Raw genomic sequence first — 15723 nt, 5'->3', positions numbered from 1 at the left:
AAAAATCATCGTAATCACTCGTGGTAGGGGTATTCTGAATACGGATACCCTCCTCGGCTTCAAGTGTGTGACATACTCTCTGCCTGTCTACATAAAAATCTGTACAATATTATTAATGCGTGAAGAAAAAAGTTTGTATCCCTTTTTACGAAAATTGCGCGGACGGAGGAGTATGAAATTTCCTACACTTATAGAGAATATAGAGAAGTGCAGAATGTTAAATTTTTTTTAAATTGTGCCTAAAAAATACATTAAATCAATAAAAAGAACATTACACACACTACCATGTATTTGACGCACACACGAATGCATACTATTTATTTATTTATTGTCAAACATTTGTTTTTGACGTCTGTGGTCAAATTGAGAATAGATTAAATATTGTTTGTCTTTATTAATATTTTTTATAGAGTAGCCTTGGCGAAATTTGTGATTAAAGAAGTGTAATAGTCTTTGAAAATAGAACCTTAATAGTGTACAAACTAAGAATTTCAATTAATTATAGTCGAATTTCGACTACTGCGGGACCACTAGTACAACAGAAATGCCCTTATAAATAAAACGTTTTTGTATAAATGTAAGATTTTCTTTATAGCATGGCATCTAGAAAACAATTTAATATAGTCTGCGCTATTCTATTGTCTTGATAGTAAGGAGGACTTTTTGGCGGGAACGCGAGGAGTGAAGTTGTGTGATTTGTTTTATTTTGTCTATTTAGTGTTTCTTCAGGTTTAAATGTGTAATAACGGTGGTTTATTAACTGATTAATATCTGTGAAAGTGCACAAATGTGGGAAAATGAAACAAAGCCGCTGGACGCAACTTCTCGGGATCCTCCAAAAAGTCCACTGAAAAATGTTTAGTAAATGACCACCATTTTACTAAGATTATATTTCATCCCATATCATCTCATTTCATTTAATTTCATCCCAGTTGATTAATGTCTCAAATTAATCATTTTCATTTCATTTCACTCCATATTATCATTTTTCATAAAAATAAGAATATAAAATAAAATAAGACATGACTTAAAGGTCTTAGTTACCAGGTCATAAAATCCCTTAAAAAAAAATGATAGTAATGACTTGATACTTGATTGGTGACGATTTAATGACTTAATTTACTAAAACATTTAATATTTTACACGAACGTCGATTACAACAGTACTATAACGACGTCTTTGTGTATTTAATGCGGGAATTGAGACACCTGTATGGTATTACGATGGACTATATTTTTAATTTATTCTAGATTCCAAATTTAATTTATAACTAACTTTACCTAAATTATTATTATTTTTGTTCATTTTTTTTATTTATTTTTTATTGCTTAGATGGGTGGACGAGCTCACAGCCCACCTGATGTTAAGTAGTTACTGGAACCCATAGACATCTACAACATAAATGCGCCACCCACCTCGAGATATAACTTCTAAGGTCTCAGTATAGTTACAATGGCTAAAACGAAAAAAAAAAAAAAAAAAAAAAAAAACCGAAACGCATTACTGCTTCACGGCAGAAATAGGTAGGGTGGTGGTACCCACCCGCGCGGACTCACAAGAGGTCCTACCACCAATAATTACGCAAATTATAATTTTGCGGGTTTGATTTTTATTACACGATGTTATTCCTTCACTGTGGAAGTCAATCGTGAACAATTGTTAAGTACGTATTTCATTAGAAAAATTGGTACCCGCCTGCGGGATTCGAACATCGGTGCAACGCTAGATATATACGAATGCACCGGACGTCTTATCCTTTAGGCCACGACGACTTACTATTAGATATAATTAGATTAGTCATTGTTGTTAGTTGTGTCTAGTTATATTATATTTGAAATTAAATTCTTAAAGGTACATAGAAGAACTATCTTAAGACTCATTTAGTCGTGGCTGAGTGATAGATTAGTTAAACTTATAGCATATTGTATTTTTTTTATTGCTTAGATGGGTGGACGACCTCACAGCCCACCTGGTGTTAAGTGGTTACCGGAGCCCATAGACATCTACAACGTAAATGCTGCCATCCACCTCGAGACACGAGTTCTAAGTGTCAGTTTTACAGTGTGATGACCAGCGGATAAGTATTTTTTTACATATATAATATGTTTCGGATTCTTTATGAGTTCTAAGGTCTCAGTCAGTATAGTTAAAACGGCTGCCCCAACCTTCAAACCAAAACGCATTACTGCTTCACGGCAGAAATAAACAGGGTGGTGGTACCTACCCGTGCGGACTCACAAGAGGTCCTACCACCAGTAAATATCCCACTAAATATATATATACATTTTTTTATTGCTTAGATGGGTGGACGAGCTCACAGCCCACCTGGTGTTAAGTGGTTACTGTAGCCCATGGACATCTACAACGTAAATGCGGCACCCACCTTGAGATATAAGTTCCAAGGTCTCAAATATAGTTACAACGGCTGCCCCACCCTTCAAGCCGAAACGCGTTACTGCTTCACAGCAGAAATAGGCAGGGTGGTGGTACCCACCCGCGCGGACTCACAAGAGGTCCTACCACCAGTAAAATATCTTAATCTGAATAAAAAAATTCTAGAAATTACATAAGCGTCGACTTCGTTTAAACCGGTATCACGAACATAAAAAAACAACACTAATATTTATCTTTTTTTTAACACATTGAATCGGTAAAAAAACAACTCGAGCAGTGTCAGTTGCAATGTCATCTCCGACCAAACCGCACGTACCAAATAGTGACGTCCACGTTATCGATATCGATATTGAAGTAGAAAATATTATCGAAAATCCCCATGTGAGCATACAAATCGATAAAGTGCGCGAAAGTAATAAAAGTGAAAACAACAATATGATGAATGGAAACGGTGAGCTTTTTGTATTGTATTTTAAGCCTTTAATGTTTTTTTTTTGTTGTTGTAATGAGGTACCTACCGGAAGTGATTATAACGCTATTGTATAACCGCTATTAAATAAATTACAATGTAAATTTTAGGCTTTCGTTTCTCTATAATAATTAGACCTATATTTTTTATATAAACCAACACAGATTTTTTTTTTTATTGCCCTTGTAGGCAGACGAGCATACGGCCCACCTGATGGTGAGTGGTTACCGTCGCCCATGGACTTCAGCAATGCCAGGGGCAGAGCCAAGCTGCTGCCTACCGCTTAATACTCTCCACAAGCCTCGTTTGAAGAAGGACATGTCATAGCGCTCGGGAAACACCGTGGAGGGGAGCTCATTCCATAGCCGGATGGTACGTGGCAAAAAAGACCTCTGGAAACGCACTGTGGATGACCGCAGTGGCTCCAGGTAGTATGGATGAACTCTACTCCGGTGGCGGGCGGTGCATTGGTAAAAACGAGATGCCGGTATCATCTCGAACAATTCCTCAGAGCACTCCCCATGGAACATACGGTACAAAATACAGAGGGAACCGAAGTCCCTCCGCAGACCCAGAGGTTCCAAACGATCCGTGAGAATGGGATTATCGACAATCCGAACGGCCCTCCTCTGTATGGAGTCAAATGGAAGAAGCTGGTATTTGGGAGCCCCGGCCCAGAGATAGGAGCAGTACTCCACGCGAGGCCGGACTTGTGCTTTTTAAAGCAAAAGCCTTTGTCCAGGCTAGAATAATAAGAATCCTAAGGCTAGAATAATAAGAGTCCAGAATAATAATATGTAATCAATGCAAATGAATCTAAATAAAAATAATATTTGTTTGGTATTATGTTTTGCTTGACAGGTTATATCAAATTATAAGGCACAATTTTCTTGTCCCGTTACTGATAAAATATATTTTATGTATCCTAACACATGTTTTTTCTTTATTGCTTAGGTGGGTGGACGAGCTCACGGCCCACCTGGTGTTAAGTTATTACCGGAGCCCATAAACATCTACAACGTAAATGCTGCCACCTACTTTCAGATATAAGGTAAACCTTATATCTGAAATCCCTTATATCTAGGCTATCCCACCCTTCAAACCGAAACGCATTAATGCTTCATGGCATAAATAGGCATGGTGGTGGTACCTACCCGTGCGGACTCACAAGAGGTCCTATCATCAGTACCTAATTACGCAAATTATTATTTTTCGGGTTTGATTTTTACTACACGATGTTATTCCTTCACCGTGGAAGTCAATCGTGAACATTTGTTAAGTACGTATTTCATTAGAAAAATTGGTAGTTGCCAGCGGGATTCGAACACCGCTCCATCGCTAGATACGAATGCACCGGACGTCTTATCCTTTAAGCCACGACGACTCGTATGTATACATATTACATACTTTATTTAATACTTGATTTATACTTTTTTTAATATTTTATGATTTACGTAACTACAACACACTAATACACGTTTTATTGTTCAATCATTGTTCAGAGTACAAATGTATGTACATAAATTATGTACATTGTACGTATTTTGTGTTCTTATGCCTTAGACAGGGGAAAAACCATTTTATTCAAAACCCCTCGGACAAGATCTGCGATGAAAACGTTTTAAAATGTTAGTTGATTCTTGCTCAGTCTATTCGAATCATTTGAATTTATGTATTGTGAATTGGCTAGGTGAACTCAATCCTCTTATAACTATCGCAGGGCATTCTTGTATAGGCATGCGTTCTAATATATTAGAGTATATATTTTCTATGCACATTACTTTGATTGTCTTATTGAAGTACGTCGCGCTACTATTAATTTACGACAAAGAGTTGAACGTGCAACTTACCCGATAGATACAATACAACCCACTGAGCTTCTCACCGGATCTTCTTAGTTAGTCGCGATTCCGATTTGGTGGTAGATTTGGCAAAGCACTGCTCTTGCTAGGGCCAATGTTTGCAACGTGGTCAGGTTTGAGCCCCGAGAGCTCACCTACACGTTAGGGTAACGCTGATATAGCCTCTCAAGTCTATCAGCATAGATAGGGGGTAAAAACTTTGCAAACTCTCTGAGGTTGAGCACCGTGAGCTTCATCTGCCCGTCCGAGCGTAGCTGGAATAGTCCCATTGGCCACTTAGCACTAAGGCGGGGAAAAAAATAATAATGTTAATTACGAAAATCACATATAACTCGATGATCCTATTTCTCGAATATTTTTTTATTTATTTATTTAATTTACTTCAGATTTTACATCCATATTACACGTCTTCATTACATTGCATTAACCTTTCATTTATACTAAAATTAAATAAAAATAATAACTAATCTCGGACTAAAACAAAAACAATAATAATAAAAATCAAATAATAATAATAATATAATAGTCTCGGGTATTTCTGGTGGATATCACCATCCCCTACGACGAGAACCTCGTGCGGGCCGAGGCAGATAAAAAGACCAAATATTTGGACCTGGCGCACGAGGTGACCGACATGTGGAGGGTGGTATCTACAGAAATAATCCCGGTAGTTGTGTCGGTGAATGGTTTGGTCCCTAAAAGCCTCTCAAAACATCTCGAGAGGCTTGGTCTCAACAAAAAGTCGGTGGTGGCCCAAATGCAAAAAGCAGTCTTGCTCGACAATGCCCGTATAGTTCGCCGGTTTCTCTCCCAATAGTCCCTAACGCTCCGGCCGATTGTTGCCCACCTCGCCGGATTGTGTCCTGCCGTCTTCCCAGGCGTGGCAGTGTTTAATACACTATAATAATAATAAATAGCTTCTATAAAATAATTTGAAAATTTTCGATAATATTGATGGTTAAAGCACAAATAATTACTTTAAGTTTGGATACATAATTCATCTTTTTTTAAACATCATTTCGCGCGCGTGTCGCTTATTGACAACTAAGTAAAATCCATCCGGTTTTCTTAGTTAGTCACCATTATAGTATTACAATACATTCCATTTTACATACAAAGTCGTTTGTGGTAATAAAAATATACAAGTCAAAATTAAATCCCTTTACAAACGAATGTTTTTTTTTTTATTCTCTTAAAATACGTAATTACAGTCTTCATTTTTTTTATTCGCATCCGGATCCAAACAAGTTTCTTTGTGTAACGGAATACAAACAAAAATTGCTTTTCATTAAAAGCAATTTTTGCTCAGAGCAAATTGCTCCTTGTCTCGTTAGGTAAAGAGTATCAAAATAAAAATAAAATATGCATCTCTTATCACAGTGGTCGTGGTGGCACTGATGATGTAAACGCAGAGGCATCCCCGATGTTTTCAAAGATTGCATTAGGCATAAGCCTGACCCGAATATATCGTTCGATGCAGAAGGCGGAGGACCGCGTTCTGTGGAAGGCATTGGGGAAGGCCTATGTCCAGCAGTGGGCAGATAAAGGCTGATGATGATAATGATGATGATGAATATATGAATATATGGGTGAGAGGATATTTGGAAGCAACATTTCGCTTAATTACTTTAATTAATACTAATTTAATACGCGACATTTATCTTTGTAATTAAATATCCATTTTATTGTGTATTAGTATCGACAGTTCGATGTTTTTAATTGAACTTCAATTAGGCTTAATCCATTGAAGTGGCTGAAGAAGTTTTTTTTGTCATCATTTTTTTCCAAATTTTAAACGCGACATTTATCTTTGTAATTAAAGGTGCGTTTTATTTGGTATTAGCATCGACAGTTCGATGTTTCTAATTGAACTTTAATTATAATATGTTTACTCCATTCAAATAGTTGAAGATTTTTTTGTTATTATATATATTTTTCAAATGAAATATTGAAATGAGACTTTAATTATAAGAATAGTTTAAAACTACTAAATAAACTACACACTTATACCAAACTAAAAATAAAACTAGATAATGTAAGAAATCGACCCCAAATCGCTGCGCTCAAAATTTTAAACTATAAATGGCTCTCCTGTAAAGTTGCAAAAATTGTTGTTCTTAATTTAAACAACAGGTACTTAATCCACACACGTATTCACGATGAGAAACAATTATAAATAATAATTTGTAGTTACTCATTTAATGAGTATCACATTTCTTACGGTACGAGGAAATAAACACTTTAAGTGTGCAAAGAATACAAAATAACATGAAGTTGTTATTTTCTCACACGTCAAAGCTAACATCGTGTTACGCGCCAAGTAAAACCGGTTACAATAACATTATGGATAATTCCTACATTTGAGTAGATACATTTTTTTTTCATTCTTTATTAGAGCCATACAACTATTACTTTAAGTCGGCTTATGCATTATTCTAGTTGCAAAATGACGAATCCATTCAAAGATTGATTTATGTTTATGCAAGAGTAGATGGACAGTGGGAGCTTCCTGCTATCCCTTTCATGCCTAATACACAATCCATTAACCACATATGACGTCAGGCATTGTTGCTTAACTCTTGAATTTTATTCGTAGAAATAATCATTAAATTATCGTCTCTATTGATCAATATTCAAAGTCTGTTTCGATTATTTTGTTACTGTAGCCTATCAAAAGTGGTTTAGGTTATCTACCTACCTTACATTTATCTATCTACTGCCAACTTAGTCGAGAGGATTCTTTAGCATGTTAAAAATAATCTTTGTCGGATCGTTGGTAAATTTATATCTGTAATGTACCATTTTGATGGGAAAACAGAGTACATAAATACAGCACAATATTGAACATTATTTGCATGAGTGTTTTCTTAACATACGTCATATTAAATCCTATAGACATGGTCCAATGAGTTTCTCGTCGACTCTTCTCAGTGGGTCGCGATTTCGATCGGGTGGTAGATTCTGCGAAGAACTGCTCCTGCTAGGGCTAGTGTTAGCAAATTCTCTCAGTTTGAGCCCGTGAGCTCCCTTATCTGCCCAGGCGTTGCTGAAATGGCCTCTTAGGCTAGCAGAGAATAAGTAGGGAGAAAAAAAACCATCAACTCAGAAACGGCTTTACGAACTATGATAACTAATTAATAACATGTTGGCCGTGATCTCATATATCTATTTACGCAATTTTTTTTTGCATAAAACATTTCGCATAATACGAAATTTTACTGGGTTTCTTCTATTTTATCGCTGCCTTCTGGTACCGCAGGGGGTACCTACTAAAAAGTTAAGTTAAGTTAGCATAGAGATTAACTCATCGGTGTATGCTGCGTCATTACAGCAATCCACATAGGGCAGATCAGAGATAACCTACAAACCATTTTATGATCACTTTAGAACAATCAATATTCAATACCTTACAATTGGAGATTATGATCGGACCAACCACCATGACCGGGGTCTTTCTTTTCTTCTTTTGGCCAAATATAGTCGAAGCGAAGCGGGGCTTACAGACTGGATTCTAATCTAAGCTCTTATAGTCATGCTTCTTACTATAAGGGCTTAGATAAAGCAGACTAGCCGATACCATATTCAAGAATCAGTCGATGTAGTAATAATAATGAGCCCACCGGCCCAGCTCGACGCGAATGTGGCGCGTGACGCGAACACATTCGGCGCGCGGGTATGCGACACATGTATTGTGAATTTAAATATGTATCGTTAACGATATTGTGACTATTTGTGACGCGCTTGAGAAATCTATCGATTTCAACGAAGGTACCTACGTTCTAATCTTAATCAAAGTGTTATAATGTCCTCTTCAAATCAAATTTTCGGCGAACGTTTCTCAAAGTTTTTTGTTTGTTTTGATATAATAGTTTTATAACGTTTTTGCGTGTCTAACGTACAAAAGAAACCTTGAAATTAAACATCAAAGAAAATAAAATTGCACTTATGCTAAGTAAATTATATTCATGTCAGTAAAAAAATGATATTACAATTTCAAAATATATACATATACTGATTTAATAAGAATACGATATAAGAATGCGAATGAAAAGTATCAAGTTTGACGCTAATTCAAGAAAAAAGTTTTTTTTTTCACCAGGACAAGTGGGCGCGCAAAGGCTCAGCAAGAAAAAAAAAGTATTTCGTGTACCAGCAATGAACTTTATACAAAATTAAGGGTATTTTTAGGCGATATAGGTTATCTCTCATACACTGCTAAGCACGGCTCTCCTCCAACGCGATATAGAATATGGTCCACGCTGGCGAACCTGCAGACAGACAGCTAATTAGGAATAAACACTTCTCTGAGTTACATTTTACTGGTGGTAGGACGTCTTTTGAGTCCGCAAGGGTAGGTACCACCACCCTTACTATTTCTGCCTTGAAGCAGTAACGCGTTTCGGTTTGAAGGGTAGGGCAGCCGTTGTAACTATACTGAGATCTTAGAACTTATATCTCGAGGTGGGTGGCACATTTACGTAGTAGATGTCTATTGGCTCCAGTAATCACTTAATACCAGGTGGGCCGCGAGCTCGTCCACCACCCATCTAAGGAATAATAAAAATAAAAAAATAAAAACAAAAGTTATTCATCGTGTTCGGACTAAAACATTCCTAAACTAAACTTACTCATAACTAAAAATAGAAAATGAAATCCATTACCAAACATTTCCAATCAAATGAAATCCATTACCAATCGATCAATTCATAATGGGTTTTTAATATTTCGTAAAAGGCAAGCAAACGCCCATCAAATTTATCTAATACGTATTAAACTATAATTGAATAATCAAATTCATAACTATTAAACTAAACTATAAGTCAATACGTCTAATCTACGTATGTTATTAAAAGTGAGTCCTCTTGTGAGTCCGCACGGGTAGGTACCACCACCCTGCCTATTTCTGCCGTGAAGCAGTAATGCGTTTCGGTTTGAAGGGCGGGGCAGCCGTTGTAACTATAATTGAGACCTTAGAACTTATATCACAAGATGGGTGGCGCATTTACGTTGTAGATGTCTATGGGCTCCAGTAACCACTTAACACCAGGTGGGCTGTGAGCTCGTCCACTCATCTAAGCAATAAAAAATAAAAAAGTAGCTTTATTAAAGTGGTTGAAGTAATGCAATTTCGAAGAAAACATTATTTGAATGCAGTATATAACTAGTCTGGCCATAATATATACTGTTACACAAAAAAATATATTTTTTTTAACTTTTTAACTATTTGGAAAATTGAAAAAACTTCTTTCGATTTTGCGCCATTTCAAATATCTTTTCGTGTTCATTATCAAATTACAATATGGAGTGGGGTGTTAAAGAAAATAGGATTGCACTGATCGCCTTGTACAAAGTGGGTTTAGAGCCGTCGGTCATATTCCGGACATTTGAAAAGCTTGGTATCAGCCGTATGTTCGTTTAACGTACTATCAACAGATCGGTATTGAACTTGAATTAGCGTCAACACTTCGTCTGTCGAAGACCAGAAAAGATCGGGGCGGCCGCGTGCTGTTAGAACTACAAGGGTGTAAATGGTGTTAAAGCCAGAATTGGGCGAAATCCCATTAGGAAGCAAAAAATCTTATCGCGAGAAATGAAGATTCCCTATCGCGTATTATAAAACAAGACCTAAGCTCGGTGCTTATCGTCGATATATACAGGACATGCCCTAAATCAATCTTTACAATTAAAAAAAGTGGATCGATCAAAACGCCTTCTTTCGCAATACGTATGAGAAAGGCACAGAAATATCCTCTTTACCGATGAAAAAGTTTTCACGCCTGAAGAACACTACAATAAGCAAAATGATAAAGTCTACGCTCGCAGTTCTAAAGAAGCTGCTCAAGTGGTCGGAAAGGTACAACGTGGTCATCATCCTGAGTTAGTGATGGTTTGGTGGGGCGTGTCTTATAAAGTAGTCACAAAACTGCATTCTTCTGAAAAAGTTGTGAAAACTTCAGCCTAAACGTATCAATATACAGTCTTGGTCGTGTTGTGAAACCTCTCAGCAATACTCTTTTTAAAAATATACCGTGGACTTTGGAGCAGGATTCTGGACCTAGTCACAAGGCACGAACTACCCAAACCTGGCTTAAAACCAACGCTCTGTACTCTATAAGAGCTGAAGACTGGCCCTCATCTAGCCCAAAACTCAACCCTTTAGACTTCGAATTATGGTCAGTTTTAGAGAAGATGGCCTGTTCTAAACGACACGGCGACATTGAGTCTCTTAAAAAATCTTTGGAGCAAGCAGTGGCGAAATTTCCCTTGGAAACATTGCGTAAATTCATAGATTCGTGGCCAACAGATTAAAAGCGTGGCCATTTCGAATAGATTTTTTTTTTACTGAGAGTAATAAATATGTAGGTATACATTTTAATAATATTACATTATTTCATTTTTTTTAAAATGCATTTTCATTTGTAACATAAATTATGGCTAGACAAGGTATGTTCCCTTGTCTAGCCATAATTTCATGTTCCCTACCTCTTCGCTGATATCCTGCGGGGGTAATCTAGCTATGTGCGGACGGGTAGGTGAGCTCACGGTCTTAACCTGAGAGAATTAGAAGTCGTTGTGGCCTAAAGGATAAGACGTCCGGTGCATTCGTATGTAGCGATGCACCGGTGTTCGAATCCCGCAGGCGGGTACCAATTTTTCTAATGAAATACGTACTTAACAAATGTTCACGATTGACTTCCACGGTAAAGGAATAACATCGTGTAATAAAAATCAAACCCGCAAAATTATAATTTGCGTAATCACTGGTGGTAGGACCTCTTGTGAATCCGCACGGGAAGGTACCACCACCCCGCCTATTTCCGCCGTGAAGCAGTAATGCGTTTCGGTTCGAAGGGTGGGGTAGCCGTTGTAACTATACTGAGATCTTAGAACTTATATCTCGAGGTGGGTGGCGCATTTACGTAGTAGATGTCTATGGGCTCCAGTAACCACTTAACACCAGGTGGGCTGTGAGCTCGTCCATCCATTTAAGCAATAAAAATAAAAATAAAAAGAATTTGCTAAAACTATTAAGAGCAGTGCTTCGCAGAATCTACCACCGGATCGGAATCGCGACCCAATGAGAAGACCACGTGAGAAACTATAAGTATGGCAATTTGCTTCTTGCGATGTCTTTGTTGTCATGTCGGGTTTATAAAAATATTCAATTAATAAAAACATACAAATATTCTGTCATGTGAAAAATAATATCAAGCTAAATGAGATAAAGTTGATTGATTTAAGACCGAGATCAATTACGATGAAATTAAATGAAACGTGATGAAATAGGATGTAATACTCTCAGTAAAATTGCGGTTGTTTACTGAAACTTTTTCTGTGGACTTTTGGAAGAAACTTGAGAAGGTATAGCGGCTTTGTGTCATTTTGCAACATTTGGGCACTGCAGATGCTAAATAGTTAATAAAACACCGCTATTTCACATTTAAACCAGGAGAAACACTAAATTAACACAGCTCCTCGCGTTCCCGCCAAACAGTTATTTATACTCTGATTATCTGATGATATCGCACCTTTAGAATTGAAGTGGCTTAACTAAAAAATTTAAGAAAATGATTTTAATATTTTGTACAACTTGAAAACATGTATTTTATGGTTTTATTAAATTAAACAGTCTCTTTTAGTCTAGAAAAGGATAAACTACTCTTTCCGTCTGTTTTAAATCAAGAACGTATCTTAAAGTATTAAAATGGAAAAAAATAAAAAATTGGTAATCAATTCTTCAATTAAATTTTTGACGTTTACCAAAAACAAGAATTTATGGATTTAGCCACTTCAACTCGAAAGGTGCAATTTACGTTTATCAGACTCCATAGATACTATAAAATAACTACTGCCACCTTGAAACACGAAATCAAATTGCGAAATTCTTTACACCGTTGTAACTTGAAGCACGATGAAACGAAAAAGCGTTTTTTTGAAGTGAAAACTTCTTTAGAATCGTTGTGATTTCAAACCGGATGCAACGGAAAAAACGGCAGGTAAGAGACACAAATACAAAAATGTGTAGGATGAAGCCAGCAAAGAATGAGACAGAAATATACATACTATTTAATACAGCGCCATCTGTGAGATTTTTTAATACTAACGTGTGTATGAAAGCTCTTGTAGTGAATTTTAATTTAGGATTATACGTGAAATTAAAATATCAATTCACAGAGGGCGCTACCTTACAATTATTTACTAATGACAAAATTTTACATATACTTAAGACGTTTAGGGTAATTGTATTTTAATTTTGGAAGGTTTCACTTCTACCACGTGTGAATTGCACACATTTTGTTTATTTTTTATTTTATATTGCCCTTGTAGGCAGATGAGCATACGGCCCACCTTATGGTGAGTAGTTACCGTCGTCCATGGACTTCAGCAATGCCAGGGGCAGAGTCAAGCCGCGGCCTACCCACCACCTGTGCAGGGCTCGCAGTATCTTATAATTAGTAGCCGTACAGACGGATTAATGATGTATTTACTGGTGGTATACGCCCTGTATTGTGATCACGCACGAATAGGTACTACCATCTTGCCGATTTTTGCCACGAAGCAGTCTGGTTTAAAGGGTGCGACTAACGTAATAATGTAATATCTATGAGCTCCAGCAAACACTTAACACCAGGAGGCGATCTTGCAACTATCTACGCACTAAAGAAAGGAAAAAAAAGAAAATAATAACATTCCCCTATGGTCTCAGAAATGTAAATTATCTATGAACCATAAAATTAACAAGGAACATTTGACCTAAAGGTCGTAGTTACCAGGTCATAGAATCCCTTAAAAAAACAAGTGACATTTTATGCGTTACACAAAAAAAATATTTAAATAAATCTTTAGACATCCACGGCGCGGCGGTCTACTATTGAATCTTTTGTTCTTCAAATCCATTCTATTCGCATTCTACTTTATCATGTGTCTCTTCATAATGAAGTGTTGACCGTGATCCAAATTCCTGACGATAACAAATACCCTCTAAAATTACCTTTAAAGATCTTGAAAGACACGAAAGTAATTCTTGAACAATTTTTGAGTTCACTTTTAGAATCAATATGTAAAGATTTAACCATGACCTGGTTGTAGTCCAAGGTACTGGATGTAGGTACCTACCTATGTATGTCGTATATAGTACCGCGTATCCAGTCCGATTAGTGGTTCGGTGTAAAAACCTGAAAACAACAGAAAGTAATTCACTCCATACTCTGTATACTAGCCTGGGCACTTATATATCTCTTTACCGGGTAGCCAATATAGAACTCAAGATGTTTGACAGATGCAACTTTAGTTCGAAATCTCGCCATCGATAATTTCAAGGTAAGTTCGCATATATACAAGTTCCGAAAAATAGCACTTGCTCGCTGAGTTTCTCGCCGGATCTTCTCATTGGGTTGCGTTTCCGATCCGGTGGTAGATTCTGCGAAGCACTGCTCTTGTTAGGGCCAGTGTTATCAACACTGCGGTTTGAGCCCCATGAGCTCACTTACACGCAAAGAGAAGCTGAAATAGCCTCTCAAGGCTATCAGCATAGGTAGGAAAAAATAAATAAATAAAATAACACTAGGACCGCAAATTCCATCCCTCTTGGCTGAGCCTTTGCTCGTCCACCTGTCCTGATGAAACTGGAAAAAAAGGCTCGTCTGTCAACCGAGCTATCACACCGCTCAGTGCAAAATCTTCTCACTAGCGTAACTTCCAAATCTCGAACACACATGCACTTAGGGCTCGTCCAGGTAGGCACGAATTACGAATTTATACGTAAATTGTATAATCAGGCTGCAATAAGCGCCTCAAGGTTCTATGAATACTAGTAAACCTTCACATTGTAAACTAGTAATGTCAAATAGGTACATAAAACGCACAAATACCTATATATGTAAATATTGCATATTCTTTGTTTGACACGCGATGAATTCTTTATTGCCGTTTGTTGTTTATAAAATATTTACAACTATGAACATGATATGGCCGAAGAAGTGTCGGCAATAAACACGATTTTTAGATATTTTAACTTTATTGCGGTGGCCTTTTTTTGTTGTGTCCGTGTGTAGATGAGCATACAGCTCACCTTGAGCCCACTGAGTTTCTCGTCGGATCTTCTCAGTGGGTCGCGTTTCCGATCCGGTGGTAGATTCTGCGAAGCACGGCTCTTGCTAGGGTTCGTGTTAGCAACGTCATCAGGTTTGAGCCCCGTGAGCTCACCTACTAGTTAAGGCGACGCTGATATAGCCTCTCAAGGCTATCAGCTTAGGTAGGAAAAAAAAACGTTAGCAATGCGAAGGGCTCAACCAAGCTGCTGCCTTTTGCTGAGGGCTCTCCGCAAACCTCTTATGAAAAAGGATATATAGAAGAAACCACAACCCACCTAATGCTAATTGGTAAATAGCCTATAGACATCACAACTTCAACGACCATTCACCACCATTGGTCATTCAGACCGGAACGCATATCACTTCCCAACAGAAACAGGCAACTTGATACTACCAGCCCGTGTCAAGATGCAATATCCACCAGTATATAATAAATAATATCATCTGTTGCATATTTAATGAATACGATGATATTTTTTTAATCAAATTAATTTTACGTTCAGACGCGTAGTCAAATTTTGGAACTAGATTTGAAGAAATACAAGACTTCTACTGTTCAAACTAGAACTCTTATATTAAAATACGATAACAAATTTTCACATTAGCAAATTGCAAATTATATTACATAGTCAGCGAGTATGATATCAAATTAAATATCCTCTGCAATAATTTCGTAATGAAACAACTCGTAACCTTGAATTATATTCATGTTATCGATAACTATGTAACCAACCGAGTTTGGCGTGACCCAGTGAGACCAGTATATTAAGAACGTTGCTGTAATTAAGCATATTTTGTCCAAGGCACATTAAAATGTTTGGTTTATTTCATTCATTCAGTTCCTTCGCTTAAGGTCGAAGTGATATTTCACAAAAATCGCTTTATTATGGATGTATTTTTAGTT

General features: G+C 37.0%; 1 protein-coding gene across 2 annotated transcripts in view; it reads left to right on the top strand.

The window, feature by feature from the left end:
• The first annotated feature begins 2660 nt into the window (after positions 1 to 2660).
• The window catches only part of LOC114239429 (aldehyde dehydrogenase, dimeric NADP-preferring), a 37763-nt gene continuing 24700 nt past the window's right edge, over positions 2661 to 15723 (top strand). For both annotated transcript variants that reach the window (XM_028169615.2, XM_028169618.2), the window contains exon 1: positions 2661 to 2845. In XM_028169615.2, coding sequence (XP_028025416.2) covers positions 2683 to 2845 — 163 coding nt within the window. In that variant the 5' untranslated portion in view covers positions 2661 to 2682. The remainder of the gene's footprint in view (positions 2846 to 15723) is intronic.

Source organism: Bombyx mandarina, chromosome 19 (assembly GCF_030267445.1).
Source record: "Bombyx mandarina strain Sakado chromosome 19, ASM3026744v2".
In the NCBI taxonomy this organism is placed as follows: domain Eukaryota; kingdom Metazoa; phylum Arthropoda; class Insecta; order Lepidoptera; family Bombycidae; genus Bombyx; species Bombyx mandarina.
Note: the sequence above shows the minus strand (reverse complement) of the source record. Positions and strands in the feature narration are given on the sequence as shown.